Source organism: Schistocerca gregaria, chromosome 3 (genome assembly GCF_023897955.1).
Source record: "Schistocerca gregaria isolate iqSchGreg1 chromosome 3, iqSchGreg1.2, whole genome shotgun sequence".
In the NCBI taxonomy this organism is placed as follows: domain Eukaryota; kingdom Metazoa; phylum Arthropoda; class Insecta; order Orthoptera; family Acrididae; genus Schistocerca; species Schistocerca gregaria.
Window position 1 is genome coordinate 686,346,284 of NC_064922.1, and position 17,145 is coordinate 686,363,428.

Here is a 17,145-nt window from a genome sequence, read left to right on the forward strand (position 1 = left end):
TTACCACAGTGGTTTCAGCAGAATGCTAGTTACGTTGATGTCTTCACCACCAAATTCAATTGATGAGAACCCGATGGAACACCTGAGACGCTTTCAGTCGCCAACTTGGCGCCCACAAACTAGCGGCCCGTATTCTAAGGGAGCTACATGACCTGTACGTAGACATCTCGTGGCACATATTTCCGTATATCTAACAGGCACTTGTCATACTCATGAGATGCAGACTCGCTGATGTACTGAATTCCAAAGATGGACAGACGTGCCACCAAGCAGGCGGTCGTAATGTAGCGCCTTATCTGTGTATAATGCAAAAAGCGACAGACCGCAATGAAACTGAATAATAGTGTCTCAGTGGTATTCGCGTCCTAAAGATAACTCCTGACTGGAAGCACGAACTTGAAATTGAGAGCATTCATGATATTTTTAAGCCAACAACTACACAAGAAATTATTCTTCCAGAAAATTAAGTGAGGTCACCGTAAAGGCTGCATCATCTTTTACTTGATAACTCTCCTTCTTACAAGAAGATTTTACTTGTAGGACATACAGACAAGAGATTCTGCCCGCAATACTCTTTGAGTGGAAAGTGTAGTCTGTGGCTGTATACTCTATCTGGAGCTGCTGTACACTGGAATAAAAGTTTCCAGAAATGACTGCACCCAATAATTAATCCATTGTGTTGGTTGTTGACTCCATGGCTGTTGTTGACATTATTTTAAGAAATATAGCAACTCTTTCTCTTTCTTTTCATTTTCGTCGATATACGTTTCATGCTTTCACTCATCTTCAGTTAGCGTAATACATATTCAGTCTTCAGTTGTACACTGTTAAAACGTGGACGTTAATTTAGATAACGCCGCTGGCCTGTGCAGTGTAATAGTTTTGTTTAGCTAATACACTTCGCGAGTTGTATATTTATAATATATTACTCATTAAATGTATTTACTTTATACTCTGCTTACAGTTGTTCCAATTTTCGCCTTTATAATCGTAGCATAAACACTTTTCACTAGGACTTTGCACAAAAAAGCGTAATATCCACAATGCTGCCGATTGAAATATTCGTTTACATCGGAATATTATATCTATGGGAAAAACTATATTTTACTTACACGTATGCGCTAAATTCTTTTATGATAATCAACATACCTAATAACCAGTCCGTACTGCACTTTATAAATAACCATACAACCACTCAGTACATTCATGCTAAGCAGTTACATTTTTTTTCAATCATGCAGAAGTTTAAACTAAAATAGTGCTTTCAGAATCTGTGTGATATAATTTCTACCATAGACATAATTTTCCACCTAAACAAAAATGTCAGTTGGCCACTTGGCTGATACAGCACTGTTTTTGTGTAAAAAACAGGTGAAAAAAGGAAGTGTGCAGAAGCGTGATTCGCTTAGAGTCTCTTTACGCGACCAGAGGGTGTATATCTGTCTATACATTTTCCTTACTTTTACTCTACACTTTGTTGTCAATTTTTACTTTGTATGCTAGATTATTTAAGTTTTCTAGACGTGTAATGGTCTGATAATGATCGTCAACTACAATTAAAATTTAAAAATATGCACCAAAAATTGATTATTTCTTATGAATTTCAATACAGATCACTGTGTTTCCAATGTTATTATAATTATTAATTTAAGTTACAAGTTAAATGAAATATAAACATAGATTTTGAATGAAGTCATGTGAGAGAGACAATGTACGACACACAGGCGATTTCCGTGCCAGTATTCAGTAATTACATAGACGAGATTTTTGGGGCTTAAGCAGTGTGCTTAATTTACTGTAATAATACTTTGCTTTTTGTTTCAAGCAGTAACCCCTCTCCTCCACGCGCGATTCCCAGAGAATCGAACTTATATAAAACAGCTCTCTTTATCAAACACTGGAAGAGTATAGTCTGGGTAATTTGCTCACCTTGAATTATGCTGCCCCAAGACATGTACACAGTTCTGACTATAATACTTGACTTATTGTGATAAATCTGTAACGTAAGATTGTACCTCTTAATGAAGTAAATTGTGACAGCATTTAAAAATTTCAAATTCGCCAGTAATTACATGAAATTGTGAAAATCAAATTTTTATTGTACTTTGAAGCCATTAGTAAAACTGAATCTCGGTGACCGGGTCACCGTTTTAGCTGCTCGGTAATGTAAATTTCATCAGACAAAAAAGATGTATCTCAGCTCCAAGAAAACATCAACATACCAAAAATGGAAAAAGATTACGGAAGCTCTTTGGAATGTCCTTGTGTCTCTGTTTCACGTGCCACATTCGGATGTACTTGTGACGGTGTACTATTTCTTGTGCAGGGGAACGTCGGACAAGCGCAAGCTGCACGTGAAGCGGCCGATGAACGCGTTCATGGTGTGGGCGCAGGCCGCGAGGCGGAAGCTGGCCGAGCAGTACCCGCAGCTGCACAACGCCGAGCTCAGCAAGACGCTGGGGAAGCTCTGGAGGTGAGTCTACCTGCATGCTCTCGTCGCGCCACTTGACTCTCGTTGCCGCTGCAGGTTCACTCTTAAAAACATTAAGACTGTCGTCCAAACTCACACGAAATTCTGACAACCTACTGTGTGTGACAAAGACTTTATTGTTGTGCTATAGTTACTCGGCTTACAAGTTGTTGATTAGTAGCGTCACCCTCTGTTTCCTCTGCCTACTATCGTTCAATATCAGTTGTAGATCGGCAAGTACAATGGGTCAACTGTGGTGAATATTTGTTTCGATGAAAGATAGCTCAGGGTCTTCAGAAAAAGTGTTCTGTAACGGCAAGCGCTCTACGTGACTATCGACATTTCATATTTTGGAAAGTATTTTGGCCGGTGAGGAACTCCTTTCAGACTGTAAATATGTTGATGGGGACACCCTCAGTCACGACATTCTTAGATTGGGCGTTGTAGAACGGTGGCGTCTTTGTTTATTTTGATTGTTCTTGGTAGTCTAATTAGCTATTCAACCCATTAGCCATCAGTGCAAGGTGAATACGTACTCGAGTAGGACACCTCGCATGACCTTAACCACGAAATTCTAGAAACGAGTCATGTCTCCAAAAAATGGTTTACTGCCCTTCTCAGTTCTCTCTCTCTCTCTCTCTCTCTTTTATTTTATTTATTTCAACATTCTTCTGAAGAACCAATATACTAAGCGCTATCAGTCCCAGTCCTCGCGCCTACTTTACCTTGATATTGTATGAAATAAAATCGCCATAAACTCTGAACAGTTTGCGTTAGGGCGTTCAAACTGCACCGTTCGCCATAGGGCATGATGGGACTTAGTATGCGCATGTGCACACGCCATGTCGTTCTCAGCCACTTTCATTTGGGTGGATTCGTCAATAAGCAAACTAGGCGCATTTGGGGGACTGAGATTCCGCATTTCGCGACCGAGAAGTCTCTTCACCCTCAACGGGTGACTATGTAGTGTGCAGTGTCCACTCACGGAATAATCGGTGCGATATTCTCTGATGGCACAGTGACTATCGAACGGTACGTGAAGGTTTTGGAACATGATTTCATCCAAAGTGACCGTGATTTCGACAAGATGTGGTTCATGCAGGAGGGAGCACGACCCCGTCGAAGCAGGTGAGTGGTTGATTTCCTGGAGGAGCACTTTGGGGACCGTATTCTGGCTCTGGGGTACTCAGACGCCGCCCCGATTGGCCGCGATATTCTTCGGATCTGAACACATGCGACTTCTTTTTATGGGACTATATTAAAGACAAGACTATATTAAAGACAAGGCCTACAGCAATAATCCCGAAACCATTGCTGGGCTGAAAACAGCCATTCAGGAGGTCATCGAGAGAATCGATTTTCCGACACTTCAGCAGGTCATGCAGAATTTCGCCATTCGTCTGCGCCACATCGTCGCCAATGATCGCACGCGTATCGAACATGACATAAGGTAAATCCGAATATGTGTGGAGACGTTTATGTGTTGAATAAAGTATGTACTCGCCGTAGTTCGTAATTAATTGACGATTTTTTATATAGTTCAATAATTGTCACCCTTTAAGTAATCTGTTGCACAACTAATTAAGTAGATGCTTTGACCACACCGTTCTCCAAGTCTGACGTCCACAATTCCGTAATTATACCTTCCCGGATACGGATTCCCTCTTGTATAAGTAGCAGTTTGTCTTCATACAACATACTAATCTTTGTCAGTATCTTCTAAGCTTCTTCTTCTTCTTCTGCATTTACATGTTTAGGCACTTGTGTATGTTCCGTCTTCACTTTTCACAATCATCTCGTTGTACGTCTTCTATGTCTTCCTAGGTCCCTTCTTCCTCTAGGCTGGTAAATCATCGCCTGATGTGGGATTCTCCCTACAATAATTCTTTTTAGTTGATTATGTTTCAATTTCTTCAATCTTTTCAGTAAAATTATAAATATCTATTTGTGTCCTAATATCATCATTCCTTATACGATATTAGCTTGTAATACTTCTAACCTTCCTGAGAAATTTCCACAGCTTGTAATTTATTTCATTTCCTTAGGATCCGTAACTAATTAATATAGGGCATAGAAACATAGCCGTGTTTTTTTAACATAATTTTGTCTCCTTCCGTATTTTATTTTGGCCTGTTTCATTTATTATTCCACATATTAATTAACATTTATTAGTATCATTGTTCTACATTCTTGTAAATACATAGTTTATATCGTAACTAAAAAATTATAGCTGCAGACCTGCTCATTAGATATTATTACTATTTTTGAGTGAAGTATTTCCCGTGATGAGCCAGGATTTTAGTTTCCTTTGTTTACATTCGAATGTTATATTGTCTATTCCTTAAGTGATGTAGTTTATGCACTCTTTAAACACGCCACTGCATTCGGTCTTGCTATAACACTATTCTCGAGAAAGCCACATGTGTTCTTCTGAGCTAAAATCTTCAGAAATTCAATAGTTACATGAAAAGAAAATATTTACCTTACGTTTAGGATTCGCATTCACTTTGCAGCTGTACATGCTGTCTAATAAGGAATGCAAAGTAGTGCAGTAGCTCATAATGGTCGTTGTGAATTCAAAATCCACTTGTCATCATTTGAATTATTTTGAGCGGCAGTCGACATTTACCTGATTGAACGTAAAAGTGAAGAACGTATTGGTAATTTCTCGTTTACTTTAAAGAGGTACAGAGTTTAAAGGAGTAAGAGATAATAAGAGTGTGGAAAATAAACTGAAAAAAAAATCGCAAAGCCAAGTAGTTGTGCGACATAAACGAAAGCTGGTAGGCATGTTCCTACATCTGTAGGACGATGTCTGCTCAGATTTCGCGAAAGCCGTATGAGAGTGGTGCTAATAGCGCCACTATGACGCCGGCCGCGGTGGTCTCGCGGTTCTAGGCGCTCAGTCCGGAACCGCACGACTGCTACGGTCGCAGGTTCGAATCCTGCCTCGGGCATGGATGTGTGTCATGTCCTTAGGTTAGTTAGGTTTAATTAGTTCTAAGTTCTAGGCGACTGATGACCACAGATGTTAAGTCGCATAGTGCTCAGAGCCATTTGAGCCACTATGAGGATGCAGATCCGGTTTTCTTTAAATGCACGCTGTAACGGTCGTCGGCGTTAGTTACCTGAGGTAAGATGTGCTGCTAGCCAAGAATGCCTTTAAGGCGACAAAGACGCCGTTATTGACACCTCACTGACTTTGAACGATGGCGTGTAATACGGCTAAGCGCAGCTGCATGTTCCTTCTGCGATACTGCGGAAAGACTTGGTAGAAATGCAGCCACTGTAAATGACTGCTGGCAGCAGTTGTCCCGGGAAAGTACTGTCGCAAGATCACCAGGCTACCATTAGCAAGACCGCCGTGTTCGGCGTATGGCTGTGGCGCGTCGTACTGCGTCTGTAGCAGCAATCAGAGCAGCAGTTGGCACCTCAGTGACACTAAGAACTCTTATAAATCGGTTACTTCAAGGACCACTTCGAGGGAGACGCCCTGTAGCTTGCATTCCACTGACCCCAAACCACCGCCGTTTGCGACTTCAGTGGTATCAAGCGAGAGCTCATTGGAGGGCATGGCGGAGGCCTGTTGTGTTTCTTGATAAAAGTTGGTTCTGCCTCAGTGCCAGTGATGGCCGTTTGTTGGTGAGAAGAAGGCTGAGGGCCAGCAACCAACGTGCGTACCTCAAAAGCAATGAAGCTCACATAACACTATGTTCAGAAAGCTGGCTGAAACCTCAATTTGGTAGCACTGAGATTTCTGGTGAAAATTTATGGGAAATGGTGGTGGTGTATTCGTGGCAGTAGACGAGAAGCTCAAATCTACCGAGATAAAAATTGAAGCTACATGTGAGATTGTTTGGGCAAGACCGTATCATTGATGGGCATACGACGATAATTGGATCCTTCTGTCTCCCATTAGACTCATCTTCTGAAGTAACCAAAAACTTTAAAGAAAACCTCAGTTCACTTGTACTTAAGTTCCCCAATTATACTGTAATCATCGACGGAGACTTTAATGACACATCAGTCAAACGGGAAAATTACAGTTTCCTAAGTGGTGGGCGTGATAAGACTTCCTGTGCAACATTATGAAGTTCCTTCTTTGAGAACTACCTAGAACAGCAATTTCGGAATCCTATTCAAGATTGAAATATATTGGATGTAATTGCCTCTTTGAGGGTGTCCACATCGAAGTTGGTATCAGTGATCATGACGCACTTGTAGCAACAGTGGTTACCAAAGTACGACGTGCAGTTAAAATAAGTAGAAAGATATGTATGTTCAGTAAACTGCATTCAAAAATCAGTAGTGTCACATCCCAGTGAGGAACTTGAAACGCCGGCCAGGTATAGCATAGAGCTATAGATAGAGAGAGAGAGATGCTGGATGAAACGCGTTTGACTCTCAAGACAGTAATGCGTGAAGCCTTCAGTGATTGCTGCAGCAGAATATTGTCAAACTATCTGTCACAACACGCAGAGAAATTCTGGTCGTATGTAAAGACTGCTAGTTGCAATAAAGTTAATATCCAGCAACTAGCGAATGAGACAGGCACTGAGATACAGGGTAGCAACGTAGAGACTGAAATGATTGACTCCGTTTTCAAACGTTCCTTTACAAAGGCAAACCCAGGAGAACTGCCCTAATTTAATCCTCGTACCACTGTAAATATGAATGCAATAAGCGTGAAACGTCCCCTTTGGAAAATTAGAAATTAGTGTGCTGATAAAACTCTTACGTTATTTGATTTTCAAACAGCTGACCAAAACTGAACGTGCTCAGACATTTCTCTCTTTACTTATTTTGTTCATCAATAAACTGACACACAATATTTTTAGTGAAACGCAAACCGACTTTCAATAATCCCTACAAAAGAATGGCCCTGACTAACCACAAGCTATACTTTTCATGAATCACTTACCTCGCAAAAATCTTCGTTACTCGAACTACTGCAATACAGCGAGCGCCAATACTGCCAGCTAAATAAAAGATTCTAACTACGGAGGGCACTAACTACTGACAGGCATAGTCATCAAATGAGTCTTACAAATTTCCTTCTCCTGACGGACACATGTCCAGATCATCCGCTCTCAAAATTCTGCCATCTCTCTCCCCACATCCACCACTGCTGGCGGCTCACCTCCAACTGCGCAACGCTACGCGCTGTTCACATCCAACTGCCCAACACTACAATAGAGAATATTCCAACAATGTAAACCAGTCACAGACTTCAAACAGCACAGTCAGTGATTTTCATACAGAGCGCTACGTGGCGTTACCAACATAAAAACTTAAACAGTCTAGTTACAAGCGTTAGTGTCGGTGGTGTTGAGTAGCAGCTGAAATCGTTAAAACTGATAAAAGCTCCAGGGTCCGATTCAGGTTCTTTACTGGATTTGCGGCTGAGTTAACCCCTCTTCTAACTATAATCTATCTTGGATCCTTCGAACAAAATACCATCCCTATTTCTTGGAAAAAAGCATAGGTCGCACCCATCTGTTAGAAGGGTAGTAGAAGTGATCCACAGAATTACCGTCCTGTACCTTTGACATCGATTTGTTGCAGAATCTTAGAACATTTTCTGAGCTCGAACGTAACGAGGTTTCTCGAACATAATGACCACCTCATTTCAAAAACATCACACTACATACTGAAAACGAAATGTCGTGTGGCCATCGGGTCGACCGGTCGCGTGGTAGAAGACTTTTTAGTTGACGCCACTTCGGTGACCTGCGCGTCAATGGGGATGAGGTTATGATACTGAAGACAACGCAACACCCAGTCCCTGAGCGGAAAAAATCTCTGACCCAGCCGGGAATCGAACTCTGGCCCTGTAGTAGGACATTCCGTTGCGCTGACCATTCAGCTATCGAGGTGGATACATGACACACTGAAAGCTTTTGATCAAGGCAGTCAGGTAGATGGATCATTTCTTGATTTCCGAAAAGCATTTGGCTCAGTTACACACCTACGCTTATTGTCAAAAGTACGGTCATCTGGAGTATCAAGTTACTTACATTCATGACTGCATTGAGGACTTTTTGGCATGGAGGACGCAGCATGTTGTCTTAGATGGAGATTCATTGTCAGATGTAGAAGTAATTTCTGGTATGCCCCAGGGAAGTGTATTGTGATATAGGCTGCTCATTTTGTATTTTAATGACCTTGCAGTGGTCTCCACAGGCTTTTAGCAATGATGTTTTATCTACAATCAAATAGTGTTTGAAAGAAGATGCGTAAATATTCAGATCTTGATAAGATTTTAAAGTGGTGCAAAGCTTTCAACTCTCTTTAATTGTTCAAAAACGTAAAATTGTACACATCACAAAACGAAAAAAACATAGTATCGTATGACTATTATATTAATGAGTCAATGTTGGAATCGGCCATCTCATAAACACCAGGGTGTAACGCTATGTAGGTATATGAAACAGAATGATTACATCGGCTCAGTTTTGAGTAAATCATGTGGCAGACTTATGTTTACTTGTGTAATACTGAGGAATTGCAATCAGTCTACAAAGGAGATTGCTTTCAAATCAATCATGAGACCCGTCATAGAATATTGCTCAACTGTGCGGGACCCGCAAGAATAGGACAAACAGCTGATATTGAACCTATACGGGGAATGGTCACAGGTTTGTTTGATCCGTGGGACGGCGTCACATAGATACTGAAGAAGCTGAACTGGCAGACTCTTGAAGATAGACATAAACCCTCCCGAGAAAATGTGCTAGCAAAGTTTCAAGTACTGCTTTTACATGATGATTCTAGGAATATACTACAGCCTCTACGTATCGCTCACGTAGGGATAGCGAGGACAAGATTAGAATAATTACGGCACGCACACATGCATTCTAACAAACGTTCTTCTCGCCCTCTTACTGCGAGCTAACATCCCAAACATGTTCGGGCTCACATGCGGTTGACTCAAACTCGTCTAGGGGTTGAACCGCACGTGTCGCATTTCACTCCCTAAATTAGACACTTGTGCCCCTTTGGTTAAATTGTCTGACTGATGGCAAGTTTGCGAAATTGCATGAAACAAAGTTAATGTAACATACATTAACAGTAATAATAACATAGGGAACTAAATTAACGACCCATAAATGATGTAGGTCACACAGTTGAGATTTGGTTAAAATAATGTTTATTCATAAATAAAACTAATAGTGAAAATAGTCGTATTTAGGTTTACTATTAAACTTGAGCTCATATCCATTTGACCCAGTTCGACCATTCACAGTCTCATCACGAAACACAAGTCCAATCCTCCAACTCGACATTCACACGAAGTTAGAGTTCTCATCATGCGTGCGGCTGCTCACCGCTCAGATACCACACAACGCGAAATTTTCTAAGTTGTTTCACTTCCTAGCTTTCTAAAGACCGACTGTCCGCTTTCGCGTCTCAATCCGAACTGTACCCTCTGGTGTCTCCAGCCGAACTGTCCGCTTTCGTGTCTGCATCGGCACTGTCCATCTGTCCGTCCCTGGCCGCGTTCCCCGCACGCCGAATATCCTCGCTCAACTCACTAGGGCAGTTTCCTTTCATGAAGCCGTCCACCTGAATGGCTACAGCTTATTCTACATTATTTTACGTATTACCATAGTTAAATAATCAAAACTTGGCCACTTTCACGTTCTAAATAAAGTAAAAATAAAATCCATTAAATAATAAACGTCAAATTCTTTTACATAAAACCGCCGGCCTCTGGCGAGCGGTTCTAGGCGCTTCAGTCTGGAACCGCGCGACCGCTGTGGTCGCAGTTTCGAATCCTACCTCGGGCATGGATGTGTCTGATGTCCTTACATTACTTAGGTTTAATTAGTTCTACGTTCTAGGGGACTGATGACCTCAGATGTTCAGTCCCATAGTGCTCAGAACTGTTTTGTTTTTACATAAAACCAATACAATTTCCTTCTTAGCTTTGAATTCCACCGCCAGTAGACTTGCGCCAATGTGCTTTCTGATAAATAAGTTAAGAACAAAGTAACTATTATGCACTAAACTTTACAACAAATATTCTGTTACCTAACGATCCAATAAGGTGTCATGCTGTCATCGTTCAATGTGTTTTGTGTGGAGGAAATGATGATCTGATGCTTAACTGAAAATACTGATAATTTAAATTTATTAAAATGGCTCTGAGCACTATGGGACTTAACATCTGTGGTCATCAGTCCCCTAGAACTTAGAACTACTTAAATCTAACTAACCTAAGGACATCACACACATTCATGCCCGAAGCAGGATTCGAACCTGCGACCGTAGCAGTCCCGCGGTTCCGGACTGAGCGCCTAGAACCGCTACAGCACCGCGGCCGGCTAAATTTATTATATCTTTTAAAGAAATAACGTTACAATGTTGATATTTACAACATTTGTCATTTTAATGATGCTCTTCTATATGGAATGTCGGCCGTTAAGGTCGACTAAAGCGTTCAGATTTTAGCGTTCAGGTGTTTGTTACAAAACTTGTGAATTTCATTTTAACAGCAAATCCTAAACTATCATAGATATGATCAAAATTCAGGTTTTATTGGGATCACCATGAAAATTTATGAAGGATAGTATATTAAAATAACTGTGGCTTCATTCCCTGCATTACTACAGAATTAAATAGATTCCCCATCTGGTGGTGAACCTGCGCCCTTTGTGGCAAACGGTCCTGGACGACAGGGTTTGTTTCACAATTCCTGTAGGCTGACTCTTTCGGCCATATATGAGAGCACAGTGCTCGTTAACTCACGATACGAGAATGGAACAGGAAGAAAACCGTGTAACTGGTGCAATGAGACTTACCCTCTGCCGTGCATTTCATCGTCGTTTGCAAGTATAGATATAGATATGGATGTAGATGTAGATGCAGATGCAGAACCTGTCTGCTTGCTAGACTAGCTGCACTTCCACCAGAAGTGATGGGCTGGGGTGCGATTTCGTATGAGAGATTTCGAATCAATGGCGTCGCAGTTCACTAGTGAGAAAAAACATTCTAAGTGTCACACTCCGCAGTAAAGTTTATAGCCACAGTCTTCCGGGACTTGCGAGGTGTAATTCTCCTGGGTTTGTTCCAGCAAGGAACCATCAACGCGTCACGCTTCGACGAAGGAGACTTCGGCTATTTGCTGAAGGAGCTGTGCTCATGGACGACAACGCAAAACCACACGTAACAGTGCTCACACAGGAGTAGGTTAGTCGATCTGAATCGGAGAGATTGGAACATACATTCTACAGCCCTGATCTTGCCTCATCGGACTTTCATCTGTTCCTTGCATTGAAAACTGAACTCTCGGGACGTCACTTTCAAACAAAAGCTGAGGTGAGCAGGCTATGCTATAATTCCTTGTACCGCAGAGCGCCGATTTTTATCAGAGTGGTTTCTTAAAACCGATTGCTACAACAAATGTCTCAATGTCGGCGACGACTATATCGAAAAGTAGTGCAAGGTATACAATCAGGTGACAAAAGTTATAGGATAGCGATGTTTATGTATACTAATGGCGGTAGTGTCGAGTACACAAGGAAAAAGGGTGGAGCGTTGGTGGAGCTGTCATTTGTACTCAGGTGATTCATACGAAGAAGTCTCCGACGTGATTATGACCGTATGAGCAGAATTAAGAGAGTTTGAACACGGAGTGGTAACTGGAACAGGACTCATGGGAAATTCCATTTCGTAAATCGTCCGACAATTCACCATTCAGAGATCCACAGCGTCAAGAGTATGCCGAGAATACCAGATTTCAGGTATTACCAGTCACCACGGACACAGTGGCCAACGGCCTTCTCTTAACGATCGAGAGTAGCAGTGTAGAGTTGTCAGTGCTAAAAGACAAGCAACAACTGAGTGAAATAACCTTAGAAATCAATGTGGGACGTATGACGAACGTATCCATTAGGACAGTGTGGCGAAATTTGGCGCTAGTGCACTACGGTAGCAGACGAGCGAAGTTCCTTTGCTAACAGCACGACATCGCCTGCACTGCCTCTCCTGAACTTGTGACCATATCGGTTGGGCCATAGACGACCGGAAAACCGTGGCCTGGTCAGATGAGTCTGTTGTGGTTGGCAGGAGAGCCAACACCGTGTGACTAGAGGAGGCCGAAAGGCACGCGATTTAGCTCACGCAGGCTGGCGTGAGGTCTGGAACAGGACAAGGAAATTAAAATTTAGAAACAACGGACGTAGCTGGTGGAATACTTAACTTTAATTCATTAAGGATGAACGTCGCCCTTGACGGTGCATATTTCACAATATAAATAGTAACTAATAATGGCGCCTTGCTAGGTCATAGCATATGACGTAGCTGAAGGCTATGCTAAACTATCTTCTCGGCAAATGAGAACGTAAGTAGGCAGTGAACCATCGCTAGCAAATTCGGCTGTACAACTGGGCCGAGTGCTAGGAAGTCTCTCTAGACCTGCCGTGTGGCGGCGCTCGGTCTGCAATCACTGATAGTGGCGACACGCGGGTCCGACGTATATGCTACCGGACCGCGGCCGATTTAAAGGCTACCACCTAGCAAGTGTGGTGTCTGGCGGTGACACCACAGAGTCCATGTTTCAGTTGGTAAGAACTAACGGAAGGGTTCGAGTGTGGCGCAGTCTCCACGAGGACATGGACCTAAGTTGTCAGCAAGGCACTGTGAAAGCTGGTCATGGTTCCATATTGATTTGGGCTGTGTTTACACGGAACGAACTGGGTCCTCTCGTCCAACAAAGCTAAACATTGACTGCAAATGGTTATGTCTGTCTACATGGAGGCGATTTTCAGCCGTTCATGTACTTCAAATTCTAAACAACGACGTGATCTTTATGGATGACCATGGGCCATGTCACAGGGCCTCACTTGTTTGCGATTGGCTCGAAGAACGTTCCGGACAGTTCGAGCGAATGATCTCGCCAGCCAGATCGTACGACATGAATCCCATCGAACATGTGTGGGACGTAATCGAGAGGTCAGTTCGTGCACAAAATTCTGCACCGGCATCGCTTTCGCAATCATGGACGGCTACAGACGCAGCATGGCCCAGTATTTCTGCAGGTGACTTGGAACGGCTTGTGAGGCTCACGCCGTGTCGTCTTGCCGCGCTACTCCGGCAAAAGCAGGTCCGACACGGCATTAGGAGTGTCCGATGATTTTTGTCACCTCAGTGTATCGTTCATGATGTCACGGTGTATTTGCTTTTGGCAATAAAGAGACTTACGTTCGGAACGGCCCTCGTGTTTAGACCCGTTGATATAGGCACACGTGACACCCGACCACTGTTCGAGAAGGTTTCTAAATTACGAGTACTTCAGAACGCTCTACAGTCAAATGCCTCTCTCCGTGGCTCTCTCCTTTCGGTTGTATAGTTTGTAAGAGCTCACCCAGAGGCGCGCGGCCTTCCCTTGCGCCACATGGCTTGTCGGAGGTTGGGGGCGGCTGATGGCTGCACCCCAAACAGGCTCGTTAGGGCACGGGGAGGGAGGGCAGAGAGCGCGCGCACGTGTCAGACCCGACAACGCCGGCCGCGTTGAGGCTGTTGTGGCTGCCGCCGCCGCCACCTGCTGGCCATTTATGAGTGAGGCGCGGCTCCCGAAAAGCTGTGGCCCGCCTTTTAACGAGGATTCGGGGAATCCCGGCGCAGACGCAACAACGGGGCGAGGCCGCGACGACAGCAGCGCGAGGCCAGCACGTGTCCCTCCGGCTGCAGGCGGCGGCCGAGTGCCCCGCGGACCTGCAGTCAACGACCTCCACCGCGTAATGCAGCGAGCCATCAACCTGTCGACGGGTGGGAAGCCGCTACAGTGGTTCCGCCACGTACTATTCCGATTATTTTCTTTGCGCTGTTTACCTCTTGGCCACACACAAATATGGGGGTTCTCCGCCAGCAGTCTTCCGAGAAGAAGAGCGCGGTCAGCAAAGTTATGGGTTTCACTGACTTGTATGTATAAAGCCAAAAGTAAGCACTACCATAGCGCTGTTTAGCTGTATCTTTCGTAACAATTTCATAACATTCGGGGCTTTACTTTCAATTGAACGACTTTCCATTGTGTGTACATGTTAATGGTACACAACAGGGTACTTTCTGTATAGCTTTAATTTACGTGAAGACTGTGATTTGGGCTTTCACCCGTCTTCAAGTACAGTAATATTTTTTTAAATATCTTTGTCCCTATAACTTTTTATCGACAGCAATTTGAATGTTACAGTTGCCTTTTTGTTCTGTAATTTGTAACTCTTTCAATTTCCGCGTCCGTAGGTGAGCGGTCAGCATTGCTGCTACCATGTAGGGTCCTTGTTTCAATTTCCTGTACTGGCAACCATTTTTCCTTGGTCGAATGACTGAACCTCGATCCACTCGGCATCGTGATCTCCACTGAGGAGCTACTTAAATGATAAATAGCGGCACCGCGGGCTACAAAGCCGACAACTGCAGGGATGTCTGTGTGCTGACCACATGCTCTTCCACTACGCATCAAAATGACGACAATGTCTGAGGATGATACGGCGGTCGGTCGGTTCCGACTGGCCCGTTTGAGGCCAGAGCGAAGGAGCTATACCTTGTTATATACCTACCACAAACACTTTCAAATGAACCGCGGGACCTTCCCCGTAAAGAAACGAATGTCCACAGGTTCGAGGTCATGCAAGTGGGGGTCGTGGGGCACAACAGTTACCCCAATCGCGGCACAAACAAAAAAACCTGCCGACCAAAAAAAGTTGACGAAGGAGAACCATTTTAGTGTCGTAGCAAACAACAACAGTTGGACCACGTTTGAGTTCATTACATTCATACTGTCTCCCTCTCACGTGGCCTCATAAATAAAGATATTTGCTCACGGATGTCATTCGTGCTATATCCTTTTCAACAACACTACCGAAATGAATTTAAAAAAAGAGAAAACAGCAGACGTAGCTTTTAATGAGTAGCGAATTTGGTCTTTTTGCGTTTCAATCTTGACAATGTATACTGATCCCTGTATGACGTATATGTTTTTTACACATTATGATCGTTTTATCATACCTTTTCTTGATAAAACTGTCATCAAGTACTTGGTGGATATGAATATGCACTAATCTCTTCTCATTTTACGCTACGGTTAAACAACATTCTTCTCTAACGTTAGCAGTAACTCTTACGTCATTTATGGATGCTACAACATAACATTAATGGCAGTACTCGTTTTCATTAGTCTCTATGTCTTAAATGGTGTGCTCCCTTTATAAATGCGTTATATTCTGCCATGTAAACCTAACTTGTTCTGATATAAAGAACCTGTATCTTGTAACAGTCCTGTCAATAATATAACTAACACAACAAAAAACGAAATCTGGCTGTGGTATGAGAAAAGATAATTGAATGAGCAGGACACGCCTATATTAATCGTGTAACAGAAAAATATCAGGCATGATATCCGAAACTGAACAATAGTGAAGATAAAATAGCAATCACAAGATCCTAACGATGTTCACAATGTTGGAATGGACAACTTATAGACGGCTGGTGTGGCGAAGCGGTTCTAGGGGCTTCAGTCTAGAACCGCGTGACCGCTACGGTCGCAGGTTCGAATTCTGCCTCGAGTATGGATGTGTGTGGTGTCCTTAGGTTAGTTAGGTATAAGTCGTTGTACGTTCTACGGGACTGATGACCTCAGATGTTAAGTCCCATAGTGCTCAGAGGCATTTGAACCATTTTTGACAACTTACAGTTGGTCACTGTGCATTATGGATGTGAAAAAATGGTTCAAATGGCTCTGAGCACTATGGGACTCAACTGCTGTGGTCATCAGTCCCCTAGAACTTAGAACTACTTAAACCTAACTAACCTAAGGACATCACACACATCCATGCCCGAGGCAGGATTCGAACCTGCGACCGTAGCAGTCGCGCGGATGGATGTGAACCCAGTACCGTAATCCCAATAGTAAAATATGCAACTCTGAATAACTGCCAGCAATAAGACTTAAAGTATCTTGAATGGTGTTGTTCGAAAGGTTTGAGTAGGCATAAAATATCAAATCAAACCATTTTCAGCCGTCTAAATTTCCGGTTCTGTTTTATTTGTGCTACCTGTTTCAGCGTTACATTACGCCATCTCCAGGTATGTACGAAGAATCCCCACCTCTTTTACAATACAATAACTGGTATTCGAGGGCTTCTTGTATATACAGCAATCTCTACGATCGCGTAATGGCGGCACAAAAAGGTTACGCACGTTCGCACTTAAATACTCAATAAATGAATCAGGAAGGTTGAAATGACAAATAGCAGTTGAATTTAAATAATATAAGTGGTTCGGAATCATTGAACATGGTAACATACTACCCCGTAGCATCTCAAAGACGCATGGACCACAAGTCTGACGCCGACATCAGATGAACTCTATTCCATACAAGACTCAAAGTAAATCATTAAATAAACTAAACTGAAGGCAAGAATGATTGAATTCCCTACATGGTATTTCGGATTAAATGACAATGTCTATTGCTTCACAAGGACGCGAGTTGTTTGCAACAATGCACGGATGAGTACATGTTAATTTCTGCGATTCGCAGCAAGTTTAGCAGAACGACAATAATGAATATCTGACTATAGAATGCAGGAATTATCACGAATGATTTATACTCCCGCCTGTGGACAAACCCTTCGAATATTCGCAATAAATAGAAACAATCTCACCAAGTGTGCAGA

General features: G+C 42.9%; 1 protein-coding gene across 1 annotated transcript in view; it reads left to right on the forward strand.

Annotated features, from left to right (window-relative positions):
- The window catches only part of LOC126355561 (transcription factor SOX-9-like), a 265,668-nt gene that overhangs the window by 118,750 nt on the left and 129,773 nt on the right, over window positions 1–17,145 (forward strand). Inside the window, exon 2 of the mRNA XM_050005922.1 lies at window positions 2,327–2,473. Within this exon, the coding sequence (XP_049861879.1) occupies window positions 2,327–2,473 (147 nt within the window). The remainder of the gene's footprint in view (window positions 1–2,326; window positions 2,474–17,145) is intronic.